The sequence below is a fragment of the Chiroxiphia lanceolata genome, chromosome 3 (assembly GCF_009829145.1).
Source record: "Chiroxiphia lanceolata isolate bChiLan1 chromosome 3, bChiLan1.pri, whole genome shotgun sequence".
Lineage (NCBI taxonomy): Eukaryota > Metazoa > Chordata > Aves > Passeriformes > Pipridae > Chiroxiphia > Chiroxiphia lanceolata.
Genome location: NC_045639.1, coordinates 48577374 through 48605101, shown reverse-complemented (window position 1 = coordinate 48605101; position 27728 = coordinate 48577374). Strand labels below are relative to the sequence as shown.

The window sequence follows — 27728 nt, the reverse complement described above, 5'->3', positions numbered from 1 at the left end:
AATTTAAACAAACCTTCCATTACAGCTAACAAGTTACAAACCAAAGACAGATTGTCTACCCCAGAAGAAGCGAGTATTCTCTGCCCATACAGAAGTATTTTTCTGGTCTAAAAAGCTCATTAAACAAGTCTTTAATTTTCTTCATTATTATTAGGTTTCTGTATTGAAGTGTCATTTGCCTTAGCTTTTCATATTATAATTTCGCTTTTCATATTATAATTTCTTATACTGTTGTCCATGTCAAATCTCTATTATGCATTCCAGAAAAACCCAGTTTGTGAAGCCACCATGGAGCTTTTCAAAATTTGGCCAAATAGACCTAAAAGACGATATAGTGCCCTCGAACATTTATCATCATCTGCTTAAACAATCTGCTACTTACTACTAAGCCTTTCACAGTCTTTAAAGGTAAAAATGCATAATTTCATAATCCTTTTTAATTCCGCCTATGCTTAAATTTTCCATGCTTAAAGTGATCAGAACAGAGGTTTTGTTGTGGGCTTTTTCTCCTTTATGCCTATTTTCCATATACCATTCACTGCCACGACATGCTGTTTCCAATTTGCAAAAAAATGTTCCAAAAATGCCAGCTCTCACATTGTGGATGTAATTGAAGTAAAATCCCTGCCTACTTTTCAGTGCCAACTTGACATATAACCATTTCAGCAAGGTCTACACAGACACCCTTATGTCACCAACCTTTCTTGGAAGAGCAAGAGGTAGGTCTCATTACTACCAAACATCATCCATTTCCATATTTACACCTTTAAATATGAAGACATTGTCAAATCCTTGACCTAAGATATAGGTTATCTTTGTTCAAAAGAGGTCTCTGCTTTCCAACATCATAAAATCAGTTATTTTTTAAGTGGATACTTGAAAAACTGCCTAAGGTGCCTAATATACACACTAATTCAAGCATTCGTGTAACAACACACAATTCACATTTAAGGTTCAGATCAGATTGTTTGCGTAGTTATTTCTACACTCAATTCCATATTGTCCTGTCAAAGTTTGCTTTACTCACTGCAGATCCACCTTATTAATAGCACAAAGATGAGCTCTTTTTTTTTTAATTATTTTAAAATTAAACATCCTGCTAAGGAAATGGTTAATTTCCTTCACAGAGAGACAAAGTCAATAAATTATATCTTCATTCCTGTATTTATCTATGAAGCTACTTTTTGAAAACAGCAATTTTGTTTTCAAACCAGCAACAAGACTACAAAGGGAAGCTATTAAAAAATTATGCTGAGAAGGAAGGAACATTCAATACTTTCCTCTGCTTCCACTCTCACTAATGAGAAATATTGTGTTGCAGATAATTCTTTAACCACAGAGATGAAGCAGCAAAAATCTGTGCTTCCACTGGTAAGAAAAGGCCAAAGAGTAATTAGGTAAGTTTGACTTTTTCAAATTGTGTATATCTTATTAAATTTGCCAAAGAATACTTAAATAATAGGTTATTAGTGTCTAAGAGTTATTAGCAGTTATCTCTGAGCACGAACAGAAGATGGCAGAAAAATGCAAATATAACTCTTCTCTTTACATTAAGGATTAAAGGAGGAGCTAAGGAATTTACTGTCCATAAGCTTTACTTCAATTCCTGCGAAAAACATAGTAAGCACATCATACATAACAAGAAAATTAGCAACAGCCAGCATGATTTGTCAAGAATCAATCACGTCAGGCTAACTTAATTTCCTTCACTGACAGGATAACAAGCCTTGGGAATATGGGAGTGGTTCTAAGTATCATTTATCTTGACTTCACTAGTTGTTGAAAACTTTACAAGACGGTCCCAGGTGCAAGCACACCAAGATGGAAAGCTACATATAGTAGTCAACATTTCACTATCAAGTTTTATAAAGAAAAACTGCATAGGGACTTGTCCTGAGTCCAGTACTTTGGAATATTTTCATTAACAATAGAATAACAAAAAAGTCGTCTCACTGATTTTTACAAAGACAACTAAAAAAAGAGCAGCTACAAAAATGTTGTAAAAAAGGGTAAGAATTAGAAACAGATCTTGGCAATTTTGAGAACTATTGTATGGAAAAGAAACCCCAAACAAACAAGAAACCAAAACAACAACAACAAAACACACAGAAAGAAGGCACACCTCTAAGACAAACATCCTATGCTGTAACTGAGTAATATAAATCAACACTGCAAATGCAATGTGAAATGTGAGACTAAGAGTGTTGGATAGCAGAGACAGAGCTAGATAGTGTAACTCTGGGGTTCCCCACTGATTGTGAGCCAAGGCAGCTAATCAGAAAAGCATGGAAGAGCAACACCACTTTCCATTCTGCTTGGCTCGAGCAAGGCCTGAGCAAACTGCACCAAGTTCTGGGCACTGAGCTTCATGAAAAAGTTAAACAGCAAATTATCCAGAGAAGAGTAAGTGATAACTTAACTAAGAAGAAATTAGAAGCGAGAAAGTAAAATGGTCTTTCAATATGTATGTATAAACTATCATGAGAATACACTCTCCAACTGTGAAATCAGATATGTGGTAAGTTGAAGAACCTTACAATATAGTTCTCTCAATTATGAGGAATAAAATTTAGTTTATACATTAGAATTAAATACCTACAAAATGATTTAATAGCTTGAAAAAGGTGAATGGATTTATCTCAAAAGGAGTTGTAAAAACTTTAACAGACCAGACAAATACCCTTAAGAAGTGACAAAAGAAATTATCTCAGCACTGGCCTAAGACTAGGTGCACAGCAAGTCTCCGTGCTTTTATTCGAACTGTTTTATGTATTAGAAACATGAAGACACAACATCACCTCAAATGCCTACATGATCTTTCTTCAGTGAATTCATATGTACAACTCTGAACTCCCCAAAGGGAAATATCTTCCAGAGTCACTCACTCACTTCAAACCTAAAATTTGTGCATCTCCGATACTATTTATAGCATCACACAACCCTTGTATCCATACATAGTTCATCTTTCCACATGCAAGCCAAAAAATTGGGAGTTATATCTGAATAAAAAAATATTTTTGACACATTAAAAAATCAAAAGGAAATATTGGGGTAGAATCACAAGTATCCAACTTATTATAACTTTCTCTGAACTCCAGTAGCAAATTTAGCACATATTTCCCTATCATCGGGAACAGATGTTCTCAGGAAGGTTCCTTGCTAAATTGTATTTGTAATTTCAAAGGCCCTTTCAGGCGCAGTCATATCATATATTCCACAGCAGTATGTCTCATTTTAAATCAAATTCATTTTATCACTCAGACTGAATTATGTAGCTCACCTCATTCACAAATCTATAAAAATATCATGACAGACAAGACTTCTTCTGGATAAGGAAAAGCAGCATTGCATTCTATGCACAGCTTCACTGCAATTTCATATTTTAAACAGAGCCTAGCCTTAAAAGAACTAACATATCATTGGTGCCACAGGAAAACCTTTTGTAATATTCACTGTGCCTCATCTCAGAACTATTACTAGGGAAACCAGATGACAGTAGCAAATGTAAAAGTGGACAAGATATAGGACACCACTACTTTGGAGCTATGGCACATCTTCCAGAGTAATCAGCAGGCGGCATTCCAGTGCACTTACTGTTAACTGACAGGTGACCATTTTGTAGATCTTCACAAAGTGGAAAACTGGGGAAGGTGGAGTAACCTTTTTTTTTTGGAGCATGTAAAAAAATTAATTTCAAATGATCATGCAAAGGAATTTGCCAGAACCTGTTACAGTAACAGGGGAAATCAGCATTCAGAATTCCTATGGCTGTGTTCAAATTCTAAAGAATACAATTAGTCCCAAAGCATCAAAAAGAATGGCACTTTATTTACTTTTCTTTGTTCTGCTTTCTTCCACTGAGAGAAATTAAAATGTACTTTCTCTTACAAAACAAAAAAAGCCACAGGCAGCGACAGCCTGTGCATCGGCATAGATTTACAGCACAAGAGTGAACAAAAAGGTGTAGCTTCTTTTATCTCCTAGCACTTTGTGCAGTCTTGCTGCTTGAAACAGTCAAATCACAGAAATAATGAGAAATCTGAGAAGGGGCTGTATCAAAAACGAGAAGCATTTATTTTCTGTTGGCAAGACTTTCAGGGGTCTGAGGAAGGGGGAGAAAGGTAAAAAACCAAAAAAATTCAACACAAATGTCAACATCTGACTAAGGATCATAGCTCATTTGCTTTCTGAACTGAGAAGTTGTCCAGAGCAGTTACTTCATGCAATCCAGCCTCTCACTATTCTCCTGCAGCAACCATAATGTATTCTATTTTCACCTCAGAGTGCCTATTGAAAAGTTGCATCACAAGAACAAATCAGACAGTGCTGAAACAACCGGGCAAATGAGTATTTTCTGTAGCTCAGTTCCTAGTTGTGCAATTTTATGTGTTTTTTTAATTCTTTCCAACAGGCTCATTTACTCTGGCCACCTTGCCTCTAAAAGTTTCAGGCTCCCTTACAGACTGAAGCCACAATATTCCAAGCGCAGATCAACTGCCAGCTCTCAATTTAAGTGCGTTGACTCTGACTTCAAAAACCACTCCAGTAAATCACCATTAGGTGAAACAATGAGACCACAAAATTCATACCATCATTATAAGCCGTAAGCCAGCTGTTTCTCTTTCTAAAGTGTCTTTAATCTCATTTTATTTTTCCCTAAGTCACTACACAAATGCCACTGCCAAAGACTTATCTCTTGCAAAGATGCTGGGACAGTACCAAAACAGTCATAAAATTTAAAGATACTTTATACTCAAACAACGCTAAACAAGATGAATTATTATACTTAGCTTTATGCCCTGGGCTAAGACGATCTAAATCACAGTTCCGTTTCACATGTCCTATGCAATTGGCCTGAAGCCAATTGAACAACCTGGTCTAGTAGAAAGTGCCCCTGCCCAAGGCAGTAGGGGGTGGAACGGGATGATCTTCAAGTCCCTTCTAAGCCAAGCCTTCTATGACTAGGATATTTACCACAGATTAATCAAAGCTATTTCTGCTTTGGTTTTCACATTTTCTATTCTTCACTTGTTACTCCACACAACTGTTCTTTCACATTTCTTCTTGTATGAACAGATTACCTGTTAACCTAAAACCAAAGGTTCATTATAAATGCACAGAAAAATTAGTTGCTCTTCAGCCACACAAGTGCATTCCACTGAAACACAATACTGCTCACTATTACCATCTACAGATCAGCAATTGTACCAACAACTACTTTTGTTCCCAAATGAATATTGTCTTTACAGCCACAGGAAGAGGTTAGTAGCCACAGACAAGCTCAACTGGTCATCATATTACACAGGCAAGTTACAGTTCTACCCTCCTATTGCACTCACTTACCAGCAATGCCAAAATAAAGCCATGCTCTAAGTTTTAGCAACGCTATTCCCTCTGACGTTTTTCCTTTACTGAATCGACCTTAATCCATAGCTGGAAATAACTTTCATCTGGTACCTTCAATTTATGAGGCTGCTTTAGACAAGGAAAAGCACTCCTGAAGTACAGAAAACTAGGCTATAATTTAGATTTTTCCACTCAAACATCTTATTGAGTGATAGTTTAAATAGGAGGTTTTTACAACCAGGATAAGGCCTGCTATAGTCCTCAAAACCTGATCAAAATTTCCAAAGATTTCTCCACAATCACAAAATCCATGGGCTAGTTTGGCATTTTTTTGCGCTCTTTTTCAATTAAAACAATAGTTGACACCATAATTAAAAGGCAGCCTGTATTTTCAATGCTGTTTGCTAAGAACATCCTTCCCCTTCAACTCCCATTGCAGTCACACAAACAAACACTTGTAAAATGTGTATTCAGGTTTTGCTGCCAGAGTGATAGTTTCTCCCCATGAAAGAGGTCATTATCACACCTCTGCAACTGAAAAAAAAAAAAAAAAGGAGAGGAAATACACTTGCTTTCATCTAAAACAAAACTGCTATGCTCTCCTCATCCCATAGACTCCTAGATGCAATAAGAAATGTCAAGATTTCAGGTAACAGTAAGACAGAACTCAGATATCTAGCAAAAAGGAAGCCTAGAGAAAATGAACATTAAAAAGGAAAAATCTAACCTAGTCCAAAAATGGTAGAATCCACTTGTTTTCTAATTTTAAGTGACTGTAACTGAGACTATGTAAGGGTCCTATCACATCAGCTCAAATAGAGACAATGCTCATGGAAGGTCATGTTCAGATGCAAATTCTTCAACAAAACCCTCCCAAATGTCTCCCTTATTTTTATTTATAAGTACCCTTAACATAGAGGAAACAATGCCCTAAGGGATGAAAGTCTTCCACAACTTGGTTATTTGGCTAAATTATCTGCTTACAGATAACAGGTGAATCTTTTAAAACTCTATACTTCTTACTGAGAAGTACAGAAAGAAATTCAGAGTTAATTCATCATTGCACTGTTGGGCTATATGAAGTGAAAGGTAATGGTTTGCAAACAGATATATAGCTATTTCACTGAAATAGCTGAGTGACTGCTTTTAACTCCCGATGCAAATAATAGCAAAGAAGTAAAATGCCATTAATAAGCTTTTCTTTTTTCTTTCTGGCCCCATTTCTCCCTCTTCCAAAAGAAGAAATAGCTATGCTTCCTAATAAAGAAATACGAAACGGGAAGGGAGGGATTCTGTGTAATCTGTAACTTTTATTATGCTTCCATTCTTCTCAGAGGAGCCCAAGGATTCCCAATATTAAGTAACTTTCACTTCAACTCTGAAATTTAAAATTTGCTTTCAGTAACAGAAAGAAAGAAGAGAAAGACTTTTTTTCAACCAGCTTGCAGTGGTCAAACTTGCAGCAAATGAATACTTCTCTTTGTAGCAGAAAATAACAGGATATTAACCAAAAGACCTACGGTATTTGATACGGAACATATGAAATTGAACATGAAGGGTGAGTGATTATTTCAGGGTTAATAATGCATTTCCCCTTAAAAGAAAAAAAAAAAAGGAAAGCAAAAAGCATAGTTCAAATTGAGTCCAAATATGGCAGGTGACAGAAAGCAGTGACCTCAGATGACTGTTCTAGGACCACATCCCAAAACCCAGCACAATTAGCACTAATTGATCAGCAGTCTCAGTTGAAATGCCAAGAATTGAGCAAGCATTGAAAACCAAAGTCTCCCCCATTTGCCCAGAAAGGATGCTTTCTTCCGGTCAGAAATCTGGAACACCAGTGCAGAGAAGCCAGTACTTTCCCTACTAGCACAACACTGCACTCATAGATACAGGGCTCATCAGCAACTGAGGAGCATCTACAGAATCATCAAGATTGGAAAAGACCTCTAAGATATTCAAGGCCAACCAGCAAACCAGCACTACTAGACCCATTTACACATTTTTTCAGTATTTCCAGGGATTGTAAAGGCAACTAGGCAACTTGTTCCACTGCCTGACCACCCTTTCAGTGAAGAATTTTTTCCTAATACCTACTCTAAACCTCCCCTGGCACAACTTGAGTTGAGTAGCATTTCAGTTCATTATTTCACTTGCATTTACCATACACCATAAACCACCAGTAAATATAGTAACTCAATGACTATGAAGAATTCCTTTCTGTAGTGCAACACAGGACATCTGTTATCAAAAACAATACCAACATCTTCCACCCACATTCAATTACCCAACTATGCAGGACTGAGCAAGTTACTTCTGCTTTGAAATACAATCCTTTACAGCAACATATATCAAGAGTACCCAGTATGAAAACATCACAGGGCAGCCAGAGCGCCACACAGGTCTGCACACAGTGGATATGAAATAGGAAGCTTGCAGGGCAACTTTGGAACATGATGTCTCGTAGCAGTTTGTCTTGATTAAAAACAGAGGGGAAGGCAAAAAGGAGGACAGAACTCTTCCAGAGTCCCTGGTGACTAACAGTGACAAGACATCTTCAAACAGCACTATTTTTCCATCTACATAGTGAGTGCAGGTTTCTTAAAAATAAGTTCAAATGATCTGTCTGAAGAAGACAAGAAAAACTGTCAGTTCTCTAGACACAAACTGGTGAAGCACTATGCTGTTCTAGGCAACAACTGCTTCACAACTCCATGAATGTGGGCAGGGTAATAAAGCCCTAGGGGAAAGAAGGGAAAAAATTGCTCTCTGAAAAATGGCAGCAATCAAAAAGCACCATGGTAAAATACTACGGTAAGAGAGTCCCATATAAAATATTGATCCAGCTCCTGTAAACATGTGAAGTTCATGGAAGTCAATTTTCCCACTAATCCCACATTTATGCTTTAATAGAACTACCCCATGTTTTAGAATAATTTTCATTTTTGCTGCAATAGCAAAATATTTTCAGCTCAAAAACCAGATGTGACTTTAAATAAATGTAAGAGGATTCTAAAAGCATGCCCTGAAATATTTCTCTCATCTCCTCTCTCCTTTCCTCCCTTCCACAATACTACTGAAATTCTGTTAAAAAAAAGCTATATTCTAGAACCCATCTTATCTTCTGTTAAACTGCATTTTGCTTGCAAATAGGAATGATTGGTGCAACATTTAAGAACACTGAAATTATGAAGCTTTATGTTCTCTCCCATTTTGTTTTTCCTTTTCACCTTAAAGACACAATTTTATTTCTAGAAAAACTCGATACATAGAGTACTGGAGAGCAGAGACTAATTTAAAAAAGGGGTTACAATAACGCACCCATTTATTATGCAGTTTTATTGGCACTGATCCTAATTAGACAAATGAGAAAACAAAGCGGTTATATTTAGGTCAGCCTCCTCATCTAAGATGTGCACAACCTTTCTGTCTTCTGTTTGAGTTCTGAAAACATCATCTGAAAATGCAAGAGTGGGGGAACATTAGCTGACAAAGTTTTACGCTATATTAAAATGCCTTCTCATCGCAGGCACAAAATTCAGATATGCACCAAATGCCTGACTGTACTGCATTGCTACCATTGAAGTCAGACTACAGCAAAAGGATTTGCAAATGAATACATACTGTGGTTGTACAGCAGACTCATAGCAGGCCCAGATTTAAATCAAAATTCAGCAGAGTTGTAAGAATTTTTCATATGGGGTAAAAACGTGAAGTTCCTTTTGATAGGAAGTGGGCAACCCAGTCACAGCTGAAAACTGCTGCACTAGCATTTTGACTATTTTATTCTTCACTCATAAGCTAATACGGCACTAGCACAGAGAATCACAGAAAATTGGAGTTGGAAAGATCTCTGGAGGTCAAACCTCCTGCCAACTCCAGGAACCAATTTCAAAGCTAGGTCTGGCTGCTAAGGGCCTTATCCACTACAACTGTTAATACCTCTAGAGATGGAAATAAAACAATCTCTTTGGGCAGCCCACTCCAGTGCTCAGCTACACTTGCTGTAGCCCTTACACTCAACTCCCATGCTACAGCTTGCTCCCACCACCTCTTTCCTTCCACAGGGAAGGAGACTGGCTCCATCTTCTATAATAACAACCCAGCAGGTAGGCAGTGACAGCAGCTAGAAATCCTTGGAGCCTTCTCTCCTGCAAACTAACTGAAGTCTGTTTCCCTGCATCATGACTCCTAAATCATGTGATCCAGCCCCCAAGCACTGCACTCTCCCCAGTCTCTAACTATTTCTCAAACTGTGGGCCTCAAATCAACCAATGGTATTTTAGACGTGACCTCCTGATTGCTAAGTAGACAAAAATAAACACTGCTCCCTATCTGGCTATGAACTCTCTCACACAGCTTGTACTAATTCATTGGGTTACTCCTTCTCAGGTGCAAGAATTTGCTTTGGGGTCTTTTTGCCCCCCTCTTTTTTTCTTTTTTTTTTTCTTTTTTTAAACTTTATGGGGTTCCTGTCAGCCCGTTCCTCCCACCTGGGGCCCCAAGTAATTGGAACAGAACTGTTCCTTCATAGTCTAACATAATTGACAAACCTGCTGAAGGTGCACTCTGTCTCACTGTTTGGATTCATAACAGTGCTGAACAGTACCACTCTCAGCTCCAACCCTTGAGGAACACAAATGGTCCAGACAGTTCTCTTCCTACCTTTTGGCCCATCTGCATGTATGGCCAGTCTTCGCGAACGAAGATTTGGGAAGGGTCTTTGCCCTTCGAGCCTGCGCAGTGGATTTTTTAGGTGAGACACAGCGTGCGCTGAGCTGAGCCCACCCTTTAATCCTAAGGTTCATCTGCCGGGGCCGAGCAAGCTTGGACGGTGGCAGTGAGGTCCTCAGGACGTAGGTTTGTTTAGAGTGACCTTCTCTTAGATGGATGGCCTTACAGGGCTAACGAGCTCCATCTACCCGGGGGACTCCTCTGACCGGGACCTGAACCCGGGCCGCGGCGGGGCCCTCTGGTGGTCTAGTGGTTAGGATGCGGCGCTTTGGCCCATCTATCTTGTCCATATATCCCCAATTTGACTGTGAGAGACTGTGTCAAAAGCCTTTCTACAATCACGATCAGGGAACAGTGCTGCTTTCCCTATATCCAAAGACACAGCAACAACTTTCTCACAGAAAGCAATCAGGTTGGGTGCCCTTCCTAAAAGCCATAATGGCTCTTCACAATCATGGTCTTTTTTTATGCTTGGAAATTACCTACTCAAGCAAACCACTGCCTGTGGTCTTACTAAAATCTTCTCTTTAAGGACTGAGGAGACAGGAGTTCTTGGTGAAAGACACTTAGTAAGTTCCTAAATCTCACTAAAAGGTCTTCCCAGCACTTTACCTACAAGTTTCTCCTTGAAATTCTAATCATTCTTTTACACTCCACCTCCAATTACAACCAGAATCTGCATCTGTGTCAATCCCTTGTCTTCATGAACCACCTTATACTATCCTCAGGAAGAGGATGGGAGTTCTCAGGACCTCACACTTCTCTGGCCTACCAAAACATGAAAATATCCCTCCTAAATCCCATCGATCTTTTTTTCCAGATCCATCCACAGGGAATCAATCAATAAATAACATGCTAAAGGTTAACAAATGACATCTTGCCTACACACCAAAGCCCTCCAGCTGTCTGTCACTGATAGACTGTATACAAAGGTGCAATTTGATAGCAATGGAAAACTGAATTCTATTATAGCTATTATATTTCCAACTGGAATTTAATTTATTGTCCAAATGTCTAGTTTTCATGTTTTTTCACTCACTAGATAGTAATTTCCAACCTTTACCTATCTCATTTTTTTAAAGCTATTGAAAATTTTCTTTCTTCAGCCTTCCATTGTTTCTGTAGTTGTCGCGATTATTCTATAATAAAGGCCATAAGCAAATAAATTTCCATCTCCCAAGACTTCCAGATGCCTATCATTTGAACTATTCTCCCACAGGTTTTCAGCTTTACAACTTTTAATCCATATCCAAAAAGATATGATGTCTATCTCATTAATTTTAAATGACCATTGACTGACGTGCATTCTTAGCCTAATCGCTTTTCTCCAAACACGGTTTTCTTATGCTCTCAGTCACTAAACACCACCATGCTACCTTGTTGCCCTTCATTTACCTGTATGTTAACCCTGGTCTGCTCAAACACACAAATCATGCTGCATCCCGCCCCTGCACATCGGCTATCTCAGACAGCTCTCAGACAGCTCTTCTACAATCATTTCCAACATAAACAAGGTGTGAGTGTTTGGAGGTGGGGTTACCAGTTACACTTCTCAGTTGTTTTCGAAAATGGTAAATTCTAAACTCATGAGGCTGATCACTCTTTACTAAATCTCCTGTTTCAAAATAGCCACTTTGCTTTCACCACTGTACTTTTAGCATCATTATATTTCAGTAGGCAATAGTCATTATCCAAGTCTCCCTTTAAGTCTGGTCTCCTCCCTCCATAAGCCTTTTTTTTTTGTAGATCAAAATCTAATTAGAACGTCCCTATACAACTAGAACCATATCAAGCAGTCTGGACTTAACTTTCTCATCTAAAAAAAGAAACTGTCTGCATAATTTAGCAACGCTTTTGACGACAGAGACACTGCTTCATTTTCCAACCAACAACGTGCTTAATACAGTAGCCTACTTCAGGACATGTTTCCAAATTTAACTTTTATTCTCACTTCTGTTGTCCAATGAATGTACTACATCGCTGTTTCTCCTCATCCACACTTGATTATCTGTATTTTACACCTGAATGTGATCAAGTGCCAAGGATTTATTTTCTAAACCAACGTGAAGTCAAGCAAACGTTAGAAAATTTAACTTTGTGGAATTCACTTTAACCAGGATTGACCTATCTATTTCTCTACCTAGCCTTTCATGCCTTTTTTTGCCCTACCGTCATGACCTTCACATTTTTTCAAAATTTCATAGGAACAGAGCTGTTGTTGCTACTCTCAAAATTCAACATAATGTAAATCTCTTTTGGAATGCATCACCAGTATCACAGCAAAAAAAGGACTCTGACCCCAGCATTCACTGTGCTTTTAACTTCCTGCAGTTTTATAAATGTAACACTAGCCATAAAAAAAAAAAAAGAAAATTGTATTTTAAGTTGTGTATTCTTAAAAAAGAACCACATGTATTTCTGATGCAGCATTTCTCATCACAGCTGAGGTAGTCAGGAACTCGCCCAAATTACCACGTATCACTTAAAGAGTTAAGACTCACGTTGGATTGGGTTTGAGACTTCAAGGATTTTATATGAAGGGGGTTGAATATTTATTTATTTATAAAGAGGGTTCTTCTCCAAGATTCATCAGAAAAGCGAGACAAAAATGAGAAAATACTATCTCAGCTACTAGCTATGTTCCTCAGCCTGTTTTCCAGTGGATGAATGGTCCAGTCCCTGAACGTGTTTCAAAAATATCACAGTCGAATTCCACAAGCAGGATACATATTCAAAGTAAACATTTAGTTGTCTGACAGAGATGCACTATTCTTTAACTTCTGTCAGGGAAGTTAGAGAAAGTTTCACAATTTTCTAGTTTATTTTCATAAGTAATATTGTTGCTCTGGTCTCTCTCAAGAAATCTACCAATTTATACCTTACCATGATCTTTTCTGTTATAAATTCATTCCAGTCTGAGCTAGTTGTATATAACTAATAAAGACATTCTTTAGGGGCAATCACAAGAACATATAGCACATGACAGCCTATACCAGTTTTCTGGTTGCTCATTATCAGCATCAAAATCTTACAAAACAGTTATGAAAAAAAGTTGCTAAAAACAATCCAGCAAAACTTATTACACACTGACAACACAACACTAAGCACAGACATTCTGCCGTAGTATGCCACTAATTTCAGTGTAAAAGAATCAAACAACAATATCAGTAAAAAGGTCTATCTGACAGAACTCACCTTGGTAAAAGAAATTACTGAAAGAAAATGCAGCAACAGAAGAAATATCCTAAACTTTGGATTTCCTGTTTTTTAGCAATGCTGTAACAGACAAAAGTGTTTATTTTTGTTTCTGCTTTAAAGAAATTTGCAAAATGAAGACTATGAATGCTGAGTGCTGTTCTATGTGAGGCTGCTAAGAGGAACCATTATGAGTTTCTCCAGTACAGTTCAATAATAAAGCCTTGCTTATTTTTTTATAAACAGTACAGTTTAAAACAAACACTAAACTTCAAGAATTTGTCTTAAATATTTCATTGGTACGTTTTAAATGTTTATTGCATTGACCCTCTGTTATGCTTCAGAGAACACTTCACATGAAACATTTAGATGCTATTTCATGAAGCATCGACCCTGGACATACCACAATAATTCATATACTCTACAGTAAATAGTTTCTCTTCAGCAGATCTGAACTATATTAGCGTACCCAGTGAGTTCACATGACATGTACAAACTTCTGACATTCTGAAGACAGGAGTATACAGAGCACTACAAGAAATCCTTCCTGACATGCTGTCATGGTTGCTTTTAGTAATTTCCATACATTTTCTCATCTAAGCATTAACATTTCCATCACCAGACTTCCATATATCACTGCCTTACATTGACACCTGCTGGAAGTGACTGGGATTGTAAACCATTTCTCTTCTCCCCCCCACCATCAGTGTCTGATTTAACTCTACAGGCAGACCAACAATTCTGCTTTCAGTAAACTAAGCACAGACATCTGAAAACACTAATCTACACGACTTTTTAACAAGTAGGAAGACTTACAATGTGTAATTTCAAGCAATGTGTCATTCCCAAGGCTATCACTGCATGGGTTCTCAATCAGAAAATGTATTTTAATAACAGCCTTTTAGAAAATTTTTTACTACCCTCTGGGAGGATTTAAACTCAACATATTAAGTATGCAAGCATTTACTAGGCTCTCAGGCTAATTAGCAAATAATTATTACTGTAAGAGTCACTAAATGGTTGTTTGACAAACATTTTACAAACAAGTTTATACACAACAATGTGACTAAATAGGCAATTATAACCCATGTCCTTACACTAAAAAAACATTTGCTTTATTCACAAAAGCAAACAGGCTGTTTAAGGCAGAACTGATAGACAAGAACATCTGAGGGATGTTTGTTAAAATAGCTTGTATGTACACAAACTAGTATCATTCTTCATAATGAAGATACAGTTTTTAGTACACCTTTGTAAACAGAAGCACACTATAACAGCCATTTGAAGACAATGTTTTCCCCATATGCCAGAACTTACTCTACAAGCTTCGCTATTATGAACCAGATAACGCATGATACTCATTCCTTACTTCCAACCCTACCATAGAGATGGGATCTCTTTCACTTGATGAAATTTTTATATGAAAGTACATTTCAGATTGAAGCAAGTATGATGAGTTACAGTGGCTTTGCTTTATCATCAGAACAAGACATGATCATGCACTTTGGTTCTCACAAACCTTGGATGCAAAACACAGACATTTTCATCAAAAAACACAAGCAGTTTTAAAATGTCATAAGCAGTAAGAATAGAAAAAGAAGTTAAAAGGCAGACAAACAGAATTTCTATTAGGTTATATCAGTATACATACAGCTGAAGACCTCTCAAATTTTATAGTTTTGCAAAGTTTCAAGATAGGATTGTTGTATTAAAGTTTAATAATAATATCACAGTATGACCACAGAGGCATCAACACCGCAGCAGTATTAATTCATGGACTTTGCAGACCAGTTTGAAATTTATTAATTTTTTATTTTAATCTTGTGAGCAATCAAACTACTTTGAAAAGTGAATTTTACTAGGTATTCTAGATTATCACCACAGTACTAAGGTTCAGAACTACTGGACCTGTGAAAAAAACCAAAACATAAATACAGTCTTGCTGGAAGTAGAAACCATCGGCCACCAAAATAGGTACCATCAAAAATACCAGTAAGTGGTAGCCTATGTCAACATGCTTTTCCTCCAACTTTTCCTGATTTTTTTATTCCAAAAGAACTCTATAGGTGAAGTCAGAATTTAATGGTTGCATATTAGTCTGCTGAACTCATTCCTAATTAAAAGTTTCATGAATCCCAAAGAAAAAAAAAAACTGGGCATGGAAAAACACAGCTATTCTACATAATGGGTAAACAGGAGTTAAAGTATCACATTTATCAAGAATTAACTAAGTCCCATGGAAAAGGAGAAGTGGTAGTATTTAAAAAAAAAAATTATTGAATATAACAATTTCCTTCCAGACACTTACATGGTGGGCAAGAGAATACTTTTTTTTTTTAAATATCACTCTGACAAACAGAAGGGTTTTGGTTGTTTTTTTTTCTTTTATTGCATTCTTTAACAAAACACACACAGGAGCATGGCAGGCTTAAAAACACACTAGATAGACTAGATACTTTTGACACTCATCCCATGCTTACTTTCTTTTCTTTTTATCTCAGAAAGACAACAGAGTTAGCATTACACACACTCGAGATTTAGGGCTTACATTTCTTACCTTACAAAGCTTCTGGTAGCGGGGAGAAGAAACTGCCATCCTCTGTAAACGATGCAACAACACCACAACTTTCTGCAGAGAGGTTCTCACCACAGCCATCATTTTAAGTTTGCCACACTTCTGAAGACACCTCAGAATTTGCATTATAAATGAAGAGCAACTATCATTTCCTCCCGGTCACTGGACAATGATTTGCCAGCTTTCTGAGCATGCTCTCTTCCAGGACTGCTTTTGCAAGCTACAGGCTTTATACGTTTCAAAGGCAAAGGAGATTGATATAGCATAAGTTGGTCTCCAAAAATAACCCCACAAAACAAATGTAAAAAAATAACAGCCTTCACAGGTTTTTCTAACTGGTACTGCTCAGTTCTGCTTTTACAGAGGGCAAATGAAGTTGAGCAGCCGAGCGTCTGCTACTGTTAAGCAGTGCAGTAAATAGCCAGAAAAGGGTTATTAATTTAAGCCTGAAAGCTGCAGGAACAAAAAAAGAACTCCTTCAGGAAGACGGCTCCAGTGTATCACAACAGTTGTTCTTCTGTAGTAGCTGCTTTCTGTCAGCAGACTGAGCATTAGCTCCCTCACTATGGAAAAGGATGCTCTCGTTCTCAGACTGAATGCAGCTCTGGCAGAGCTGTAGAGTGAGTGAATAACAGATTGTGTTATAAATCTTGAGAGAGGAGCACAGGGATACCTGCCCTAATTATATCAGCCATACATTAAAGAATAATAAATCACATAGGCGTTTCTCAAAAGTAGATTACCCAATGCAAAACGAAAAACCACAGGGGGTAAACCTCTTTGCTAGAGGTTTCTCTATGAAAACTCTCTTAAGGATGATTCAGTAAAAGGGATCTCAAAGGATTATCACTTGCACCAGAAACAAGGAATGTTTTTCAGGAGTCATTTCCAATTAAATGTTTTCCTGAATGACTTCAGACAAGACAGAATAGGGTTTTGAGAAAGTAAAAGCATACAGTCGCATTATCACCCCTTTCTCTAGTCGTCCTTGAATTTCAAAGAGCTAACATAATTTTGATGTTTTTCCCATGATAAAGCAGAATTATTTCTTATCAGAACCACCAAGTATTCTGAGTTTGAAGGGACCCACAAAGATCTTTGAGTCCAACTCCTAAGTGAATAGTTTGTACCAGGGTCAAACCCATGACACTGGTGTTACTAGCACAATGCTCTAACCAACTGAGCTAATTTAAGCCATCTAAGGATGATATCAGGACACTCAAGAGCATGGAAGTGTTTTGCTACTGGTGAGGTACCCACAATGCAACACAGTCAACACATGGTGTTGTGATATGTGGTGTGGTGATATGGCAGTGTAACCAGAGGCATCTACTCCCTATTGCTTCCAAAGGTGCTAAGATGAATCTACTTTACGCCTGTATCAGAGGGGTTGCTGTAGCAAACGTTCAGGGAGGCCATTATCAACACAGTAAGTGGTAAGACACCACAAGTCATATTATTTAATGTGCATATTGCCACATGAAGAGGTACGTACACATTTCAAGCACATCAATCAGCACACAGGGAGGCAACAGCTATCCTGACAAGTTCATATGACCCAAAATAATGCAGAGCTTAGTGCATTATACACCAGTCTGCCTCTTCTAAGGCACTTTCCTACCAATGTGATTGATGCAAGGTGCAGGTTCTGCATACAGGACATTTAAAAACTCTTCCCATCCAGTTCTGCTAAGACAACCTTTTCATCTTTAAGACTGAATCAATGTTTCTACCACTCCACAGGTAAATCCTGTTTACCTGTACTCTGTTTTGTTCTTATCTGTCCAGCACCAATGATGATATCATTTTGAGGAAAGAGAGCATTCATTCTATTCTGCATATAAAAATCTTACCATCTGTATTCTCCACTCTGCCATACTCGTCTTCTTCCTCTCCACCACTCATTTGAACCATTCCCTTCTACATGATTGCTCCTGGCTTACATTTGCTCTTCCCGCCCACCACAAATCTGTTCCTTTAACCTAACAGCTGTAACCTACCACTATCATCTGATATCCTGTTACCAAACACCTTTTAAGGAAACCTATGAAGCAGCACAAGTCCAAAACCACTAAGGCACTCAGAAACGACTGTCCAAGAGCTCAAGGTTCTTCTGTATAAGATAGAACCCACAGTCCACATCTGCTTTTCTTCCCTTTGCTTTTGTCCTTTCCAGTTAATATACAAGTTTGAATCCAGCAGTGAGAAAAACTGCACACCACTAGTCATGTTGATTTTTATTTGCAATAAAACAAAACTTTCAAATTATTTCAAACACCTTCACATCTGTAGGCCCAGGACCTCCCACATTGACCCAGGACTACATCTGACTATTTCCCAGTTTAATTTTGGCATCTTGCTTCAAATTAGGTTTTAACCTCTTTCATGTGGCTGCTAAACATTTTCCAATGCAGACTGGAATTTTTGGCATTAATCTGAATGGAACCATTTAAATACCAAGACAATGAACAGACAAGACTTATGACACAATTATGGATTTTCTCCTTTTCAAAAACAAATTGCTACCAGACTCAAAGTTTGCATTATCTGCATCGTACTGTTGCTAGCCTTAGACACCACAATGGAAGGCAAAACAAGCCTTCACTGCCTTCAGTGACTGATGTAGAGTGGCTTGAGCTGCCAGCAAACAAGTTAGCCCCAAAATGTAATGGAGGTTAGTCCTCCCATGCATTCACAGATGCTGGTTTAACAGATGATCCTATTTTGAAAATGCATGACATGTATCAACAGCAACAACAACAAACTCATTATATTTTGTCTAGATTCAGCACTTTTTACCTATAATTTATCATATCTTAAACTCATAGTAAAGTTTTACTTAATGCACAGGCCTCGGGGGCAGAGGCACCTTTACACAGAGCAGAGAAAGTCACAAGCCCTGCATTCTTCTTAAAACCATTTAAAAGAAACTTCTTTACATATTCAACAAAGCACCAAGAGAACAACCATTGTTATTTTATACCACTCAACATGGAAAGAACTTGTAAGGGTGTGGGCTTGATTTTTTAAGGTGCAGCAAGACATTAGAGCTTTGTTTTGTTTTCCGAAGTTCAACAAATATTTAAAAACAGAAACATTGATTTTGCAGAGTTTGCCATTTTCATGGTATGAATGCCTTCAGTGATATTTAAAGTAAGATTGTTAAGATGGTAGGAGTCAAAGTTCATTTTGGAAAACACTATGCTAAGATAGTCTTTGATGCTTTCTAGGGTAGCTAGAAAAAGCTTACAATATAATGTAAGGTCACGGCTAAGTTAAGTGATGATGCTTCATGTGCACAGTGTGTAGAAGCATAGAGTCACAGAAAAATATGGATAATACCAGGTAATGGGATGCTGAAAAGGAAGAGGCCATGTCCGAAGCATCTCTATCCACCTTTTAAATGATTATAAACCAGGACAACATGCACAGTCAAGAGCTGGGTATGGACCTTCTCCACACAGCCAGAAGTCTTGCCCAACAGTTCTCTCCCATCACACAACACAACTCTGGCAATTTTAACCAGACTGCAGGACAACAAAGAATAGCAAACAATCTTCAATATCCACAGTGCTTCACAGCTGCATAGAGCCAACAGAAAACCAACTAACCAACCAAACAAAAAAAAAATAAAAATCAAGAAATAACGGTTTTATCTTGGTGTGACTGACTACACAAAATGCACGGTGATGCAGAAATAAGTCTATTTACACACAACACTGCCTTCCGTTGCTAGCTTCCTGTGCCCCATTTTAGGTCTTCCACCTCCACTACATTAGTAGTTGGGGGGAAGGGTGCCAGTAGAAAGTATAATATTAATTTCTAGGTTTTGCCACTACAGACTAGTCTCAGCATTTCACCACATCTCTACAGATGAGTTACCTGACTGACAAGAATCATATAAACATTGGTAAGTGACATACCATCTTCAACAGATCCAAGCTTCCACAATACATTGTGCTCTTCACTATGATTAATGAGAACAGCTTGCTATCAGATACTTCAAACAAACAGTCTCGTTTCATTTAAATTCAGCTCAGATATGTTCGGATTAACAGCACTACTGAAAGCAAACCCTTTTTTCATTATAAAATGTTCAAACCCACTTAGATCACAGATGACATTACTCCAAACCCAGAGTGCAAGATTTAATAAGTGGTGTCAGACTCCTCAGTCATTTTTCTCAGGTTTCCAGTCTGTGGCCTGTACAAGAAGGAAAGCCAGCTGCAGAGCTGCTGGGTAGTAGGAGAGGGAGAGGAGTCAACCCAAGTACAACAACTTCTTGGATTGCTAGAAGAGCAAGAGGAAAGCGGCAGGCAGCAATAGGATACAATGCAGCCCAGGAGGGCTTTACTTGGAGGGAAGTAGATTAAACTGTTTTGTTGGACAATCCCACAACATGACTTGGTTTAATCAAGCATACACTTCCTGAATACAGTCACCCTCCAAGGACATTTAAGAGCCTTCTGTGCCACAGACGTACACAAAAATACGTGCTTCAAACCTTAGGAAATAAAATCTGCTTCCTTCATACGTCTGACTTCTAAAATACTGTTTTTTAAACACCTTTCAACAGGCTGCTTTCCCCACCCTAGTACATAGCTTTCCTTTATAACACTTGCCACTGAGAAAAGACATGAATAACAGCAGTATTATTTAGTTTCTCACCTGCATCTGCTTTCTGAGTTCCCTTATGCAGGTACTGTCCTGAGCAGTGTTCTCACGCTGGGATGCATCTGCCAGAACATTAACTGTCGTCTCTGCCTCTTGAAGCCACTTGAGGAAGCTCTCCAGATCCTTGTGTGAGGCCTGTAATGTCTTCAGCTCTGTCTCCAAGAAATTCTGCCTATCAACAGCTCTGAAAACAAGACAAGTGTCAGAATACTGCCCCATAACATACAGTATTATATACATCATAACGAAACTACTGAAAGGAAATCTGAAAGATATCTCCAGTAATAAACTATATATCTGTACAGTTTGCTTTATTTATATCACTGTTTCTCTGGTTATTATATCTATAGCTACCCACAGATGTTCTGAACTGGTTATACAAGTTGCAGACCTTTTTAAAAAGACACACAGAGCAAACTAAGTTATTCATTAAAAACCTATATTTTCCTTTTAGAGTATTAACATCATGGACTTCTGCTACCCCAAATGGTAGAAGTGTTATTCCCATGTGTGAAAAGTGTGAATGTTTTTCCCAACTACAAAAATCACATGGAATAGAAGCACTGAGAGTTTGGGGGATTTTTGTTTCCTCTTTTACAACGAGCAGAAACAGTCACATAAATTCTTAAAACTGCTAAGGGATGAAAAGTCAAACACCTGGTTCTCTCTGCTAGAAGACAAGACTTTTGACACTATCACTCAAACAGCATAATACACTGCTATCATAACAGTCAAGCCATGCTCAACATACTTGAATCTAAATAAAGACTGGCAGAATATAGTCCAAATTTTCAATCATCCAAAAGATTGTGTTGGTGCAAACACAAAAGTTTGTGTCTGTAAGGGAATTTTTCTAATATGTAATGAGATAATTGAAAATGTTTTAATTATATTGTTGATCAGCAACTTCAAAATGAGTTCCTAGAAAAAAAAAAATCACATTACTCTTCTGCATAACAGTTGTTTCCTTGTCATTGACATGAAACCAAGGGAAAACAATTATAGTCAGTAATTTTAAAGGTTCTGATTAGCAACATTAATTAAAGCATGACAAACTAAATTTCATCCATTTGAGGCTGTTATTCTGCAGCATTCTTTTTCCCAAAATTAAGACAAAAGAAACAATCTTTCCCACACCAGTGCACTGTACAGAAACCCCCAACAGAGCTAATAGCTAGAATGCTGCTGCTAAATAAGCAGAAAGTTCTATTTCATTTTCACATCAAGCACAAACATTCCAGGGCTAAACTGATCTTTAATTTCAAGTAAGACAAGGCCAAAACACTCAGTATTTGATATTTCCATGTTTCTCCAGACAGGCCCAAATTTGTGTCTTCTGCCTCCTTCCATCTACTTCAGCTTTCTTACCTCCTTGCCATGCTGTGGCAAAAGTATTGCTCAGCAGTATTAAGGAATCACTGTCTGGAACTGTGAATTTCAGAACTAGTTAAAATATTCCTTTTAGAAAAGAAGCTGGATGTGTTTAGCACCATTCAGGATGACATATCAAAGAAGGTATCCTGGTTTACTAGCACATCAGAAAAGACAGATGCAAGGAAAAGCTGTTTTTCTTCAAGGACCGTGAGAAAATCTCATGCAACCCCAATTCTGCCAGGCTTACATTCCCAAGTATTAGCATAACCAACTGAATTTTCTAGAGAAAACTTGCAAAAAGACAGTGTTGCAACCCTTACTTTAAGAGCTTAAGTCACTTGTTAATAATTGCTTTAACCAAAATAAGACACTAAGAATCATTCCTGACCTCATGCTTGCCCAAGTTTTGGCTACTAGCAAAAGACTGCGAAGGCAATAAGCCTTCGTTCTTGCTTCTCACTTGGAGCCCTGGAATGCTTCAGCCACTCTCGAGAAAAATAATAAATAGCATGCTAGGGATTACAAATATTTTGACAGATATTGCCTAGAAAAGATAACAAGCACCAGCTAAAAAATTAGAGCACACCAAGGAACTGTGAGAAAAACAAAGTAAAAGCAGTTATGAGCTCTAACTTCAAAACCCTCTGCCTCTGCAGGGTTTTTCTTCTCTAGCAGGGGGTTAAGGCCAAAGGTGGAAGAACAGGATTGATAACAGAAAGAACAGACTGGTGATAAAGGTGACCTTCAAAGAAAAAGAAAAGCCCCAAAGGATGAAACACTAAGTGACCCAGATCTCTAAGTTTAAGTACTGATGTATTAGATGGGAATTGAGACAACCGGAACTTCACAGATAATAATGTTCATTGAAGAATATTGTCTTCAGCCTAAAGTTTTAATTTCTCAAACCTTCCGCTTGGTTGAACTTCAAGGAAAGAATGAAATCCTACTACAGTCCCATTACATATACATAGTCATGTATTTGAATTAAAGCTAAAAAACTATTCTTTCACTAAATACATACAGATTTAAAACTAATGTTCCAAGATTACATGTATGTCTTTAAAGAGGACATGTATAGCAGTAGTGAGCAACACTTTTACAGAGAAGATACAAATATTTTCACTGCCTTCCAGTAAAGGCCTCAAACATAAAATAAAAAACAGAATTCTGTGCTGCAGATTAACAACTATCCCATGCTATAAAAAGATGTCTCAGATTTTCAAATCATTCTAATACAACTGGAGCACCCTCAAAACATGGAGGTTCCTTTCAGGATGCAAGAAATAAATGTGAGAAGAAGTTGAAGAATTATTTTCAAATGAAGATAATTTAACACAAGGGTAGTGGAGAAAATCCTAAACAGATTCTATTAGCAAAGACAGTCCAAGAAAAAGAAACTTGTAACTATTATTTAAGTTTTCATGGCTCTGTTTCAGATTTCTGTTCCACCCAATTACTTTTTTCAGATTTAAACTAAAAATCTGCAATGCATACAAGTGTGTGATCAAAAGAAATTCAGAAACTAACATCTGAGACAGAACAGCAAGTATAATCCATTACTAAGGCAGCACAAACACACAGAACGACTATAGTTTCACCTTAAAGTATAAAAATAGAACATAAATAGCCACTGGGCAAAGTATCCAATTTACACAATGTCAAGCTGGGGAGCTTCAATCTCTTAATGCCAACAGTTTTAAGCTCCTTCAACTTTATATGCCATGGCTACAGTCTTCCTGGTAACGTTCTTGTACTATTCAGGACTGCAATTTTCCCAAGTGATGTTACTAAGGACCCCTTCCACAACCTCCAACTATGGGAACAAACTGGTTTTTTAAAGCATTATGCTATAAATAGAGATATGTTCTTATAGAAGCCATGTGCGCTCCACATATAACTTCCATATGACCCAACATCTGCCACAAAAAGTAAGCCTTGTCACTATTATTTCTATTTCTTGCATTTAAAGAAAGTATAAAAACCTTCATCCTCTTGAAAATATGCTTCCACTGCACATTCCCCCCTTTTAATTCTACTCAGATAGGGTTATGTTGGGCAACTCCACACTCTGGCTACCCACTGGCTCTCAGAGTTCTCCTTTACATTCTGGCACTAGTTAAAAAACAAAGGAGACATCTACCTTCCCCAGGCTGCAGACTGCAAAACAGTAGCCATAGTGATAATTGAGGAGCTTCAGTTATACACAAAACACAATAGCTTATTATTCTAGACTTTAAGCAGATCCAAAAATAATTAGAGGCTTTCAGGCAGGAGCTCTTCTTTCTGGTCACCTTCTAGCAAAAACACTGCAAAGTCTGAATGTGAATGAAACTGCTACAGAGTTGTAGTCTACTGTCAATACTAATCCAACAAGGAGCTGTTTTCTTTCACCTTCTAAATAACTAGGAAACAACCGGCCACATCCAAAACACAGCATAACAGAAGCACCATTTTTCCACAAAGAAGGGTGAAAAGACATTCTACTCTGCTTCCTTCATTACCTACTTACTCAGAATAGTCCTGAGAAGAAAGACTTGGGAGTGTCTTGCTGGCAATGTGCACCTGCAGCCCAGAAAGCCAACCGTGTCCTAGGCTGCATCAAAAGGAGTGTGGCCAGTAGGTTGAGGAAAGTGATTCTGCCCCTCCAATCCATTCTTATGAGACCCCACCTGGAGTACTGCACCCAGCTCCTTCATAAGAAGGACATGGATCTGGTGAAACAGATCCAGAAGAGAACCACAAAGATAATCTGAGGTCTTGAGCACCTCTCCTATGAAGACAAGTTGAGAGAGTTGGGGTTGTTCAGCCTGAAGAAGAGAAAGCTCTCAGAGGACCTTATAGCAGCCTTACAAACCTGAAGGGGACCAACAGGAAAGATGGAGTGGGACTTTTTACAAGGGCATGTAGGGATATGACAAGGAATAATGGCTCTAAACTCAACAGGGAAGGTTTAGATTAGATATTAGGAAAAAATTCTTTACTGGGAGGCTGCTGCAGCACTGGCACAGGAGAAGGCCTAGTGGAAGGTGTCTCTGCCCATGGCAGGGGGGTTGGAACTGGATAAACTTTAAGGTCCCTTCCAACCCATTCTATGATTGCACAATTCTATAAAGTTCTACTCCTCTCACTCCTGAAGAGGTAACATGAACTTCAGTAGCTTTACTACCTAGGATTTTCATTCCTTTAACTGACATCCCATTGCAAAAGCAGGTGCTCCTTTTACAAGCACATAGACACATATACAGACACATATATCATCTTCCCCATTCCCACATAAACAGGACCAGTTTTGTCCTCTGTCCCTCTAACCACAAAGCACATAGTCTTTTAAGCTGCAGAGTCAGACACTATTTTCAATGTCAATTGTCTATCAATATCAAATACTAAAAAGTATTTCTGCAGAGATTACACTACCTTGCATGAAAAATTTATGCATAGTAAAATACCTCATTTTCATTAAGACATATCTCCAGATGCATCTTAAATAGAGGATGAATAGAAAGAAGTTTCAACTAAGTTTTAGTTCCGGCAGCTCAACTATTTTCTAGATGACAGTGCTGGAAGCACCACGGTCAGGAACCCAAAGTGCAGCCCCGTTCAGGGAAAGTGTCTATTAGATGAAAAGCCATAATGAATTAATGCATTGGAAGATCAAGCTGAATACTTAAAGCCTTATGAAAAGAAAGGACAGCAACAAACCACAAATACATAGAGTATACATAATGAACCAGAGAGGAACTCTTCAAAGACACTTAGAGAATAATAGCCATAGGCAAACTTGAAACTAAACATGAGAAATACCTTCTTTTCCCTCTTAAAAAAAAAAAGTCACATAAATGGGAAGTCATACAGAAGTCTTCCATGGTGAACTGTGGGAACTTCAACCATCAAAAGACCTTGACTGTAATTAACTAATTATGCACAGTAGTGCTATAGGCTGCAGCAGAGCTGAAACGACACTGCAATATACATGTATACCCAGAATGAAAATTTAAGACACAAACTGCTACGCAGAGTGAAACACTGTAATTACCTTTGGTTCAGATTAACCCAACAAGCATTCATTTGGTCAGTGGTTTCCTTCACTTTCCTTGAGTCATCATCACGATACTCTCGAAGTAATTTATTGGAAAGATCATTGAATGCTGCTACCGTGATGTCACCTCTATGCAAATCCTGTACTAAAAGCTAAAAAGCAATTCCAGAATGAGACAGATAAAAATAAAAATCAGAATATTTTTCATATTATCCATTTTATCATATTGTAAGCCTCTTGGGTTTGCCTTTTTTTTTTTTTAAGCAAAATGGGCATATTTTTCATCTTTAAGAAAAATCTTAAAGAGAAAATCTACAGATATTAAATGTCCTGATAACGAACTAATCAAAACACAAATAGGTGAGGAGAAGTTATTTGCCAGAATTGCCAAAGGTTAGAAAAATCTTCTTCTATATTTTAGTGGCAACAGAAATAAAAACATTTTCATATTTTGTGTAGTATGCATAAATTTATATTATGATAAGTGGCACCTAAAAGTGGCATAAATGAAATGTGTAGCATTTGATTTCCTTCTTTTATGTTTTTTCTTTTTGTTTGAAGTTAAGAAAATACATTAAATGTGTTTGGTTATTGTGGCAGGATACTTATAATGTGCCTTGACTTGACATTATGATGAACTCAAGATTATTTCTAACTGAAAAAAATATTTGCATGCAAACGTCCAGTTCCATCTTTTGGTCTCTGTACTATATGTCTGGCCATGGGCCTGCTTTCACTTAGGAAAGCAAAGCACACCTAATAGTTCTTTCCTAATCCCCTGTTCAGGTAAAGATAGAAAATGAAAAACACTCAACTTCATTGTTTACTCTAAGAGCTATGGATTGGTAAGGAATTCTCACAATACCCTCTTCCTCCTTCCACACCCAGCTGCACCCCTTCCTGAATGTGTCTACACATACACATATACACACGTTTTTTTAAACTTTATTATAGCTCTGTTCTAAATACTGCACTAATAAGAGCCTCTCCTTGCAGATTGTTTTTTTAGTTCTCATACTGTGCCACCCTTGCCTGCCCTTTTTCTGAGAGCCACCAGGACAAAGGACACTAGATTTACGGATTTATCACAGCATGTTTGCTGTGATATAAAAAGCATTAAAGACTGTATGGGATCAAAAAAAAAAAAGTGTTGAATGGTACCCATGAGAAGTGAAATTCAGGATGACTTTAAATAGGAGATTTACTAAACTACTGTTAACAGATTTCTATGAAGTAAATTCTGTGGCTGTATCATTAAACTTTAATTGGTCTAGGGTTCAAGTTTTTTGCATAACATTTATTTGATGCAGCCCTATACTCATTTCAACTAAGCCTTCAAACACACACATGCACACATGCCACCTGTTTCCCTGCCAGAATGTGATTCTTTTATATATTCTAATATATTGAAAAATACAGATAATTTAGAATATATCATACTCAAAAAGAGGCAGAATTGCCAAAGCAGTGCTACAACTAAATTGTACATTCACTCATCAGTTGAATACAGAAGCATTACACAGACTGAGGAATCTGGTCTGGAAAAAGATACGTGTAAGTGGTCTTACTTTGTTCTCTGAAATCTGTCTGGCAAGCATCTCTTTCGAGGCCTGCAGGAGCATGCGCAGACGGATCTCACACTGCTCCATGAGGTGCTCCATTTCTTGCCTCTGCTCATGCCACTGCATGCTGTCAGCCAGCATATGCTTCAGTTGTTGTTGCCGCCTTTCCACGCCATGCTGGGTACTGTCCCACTGGTTCTTCAGTTTCTCCACTGTGTAGGACAATACAGAA

The 27728-nt window shown here is 37.8% G+C and overlaps 1 protein-coding gene across 5 annotated transcripts in view; it reads right to left on the bottom strand.

The window, feature by feature from the left end:
* UTRN (utrophin) overlaps positions 1 to 27728 on the bottom strand; it is a 364804-nt gene that overhangs the window by 183622 nt on the left and 153454 nt on the right. For 4 of the 5 annotated variants that reach the window (XM_032682362.1, XM_032682360.1, XM_032682363.1 and 1 more), the window contains 3 exons: positions 27503 to 27708; positions 25932 to 26086; positions 20519 to 20708 (listed from right to left, as the gene is read on the bottom strand). In XM_032682362.1, coding sequence (XP_032538253.1) covers positions 20519 to 20708; positions 25932 to 26086; positions 27503 to 27708 — 551 coding nt within the window. Of the gene's footprint in view, positions 1 to 15832; positions 16288 to 20518; positions 20709 to 25931; positions 26087 to 27502; positions 27709 to 27728 lie in introns of those variants that run through there. The other variant, XM_032682364.1, reaches the window with a different exon arrangement.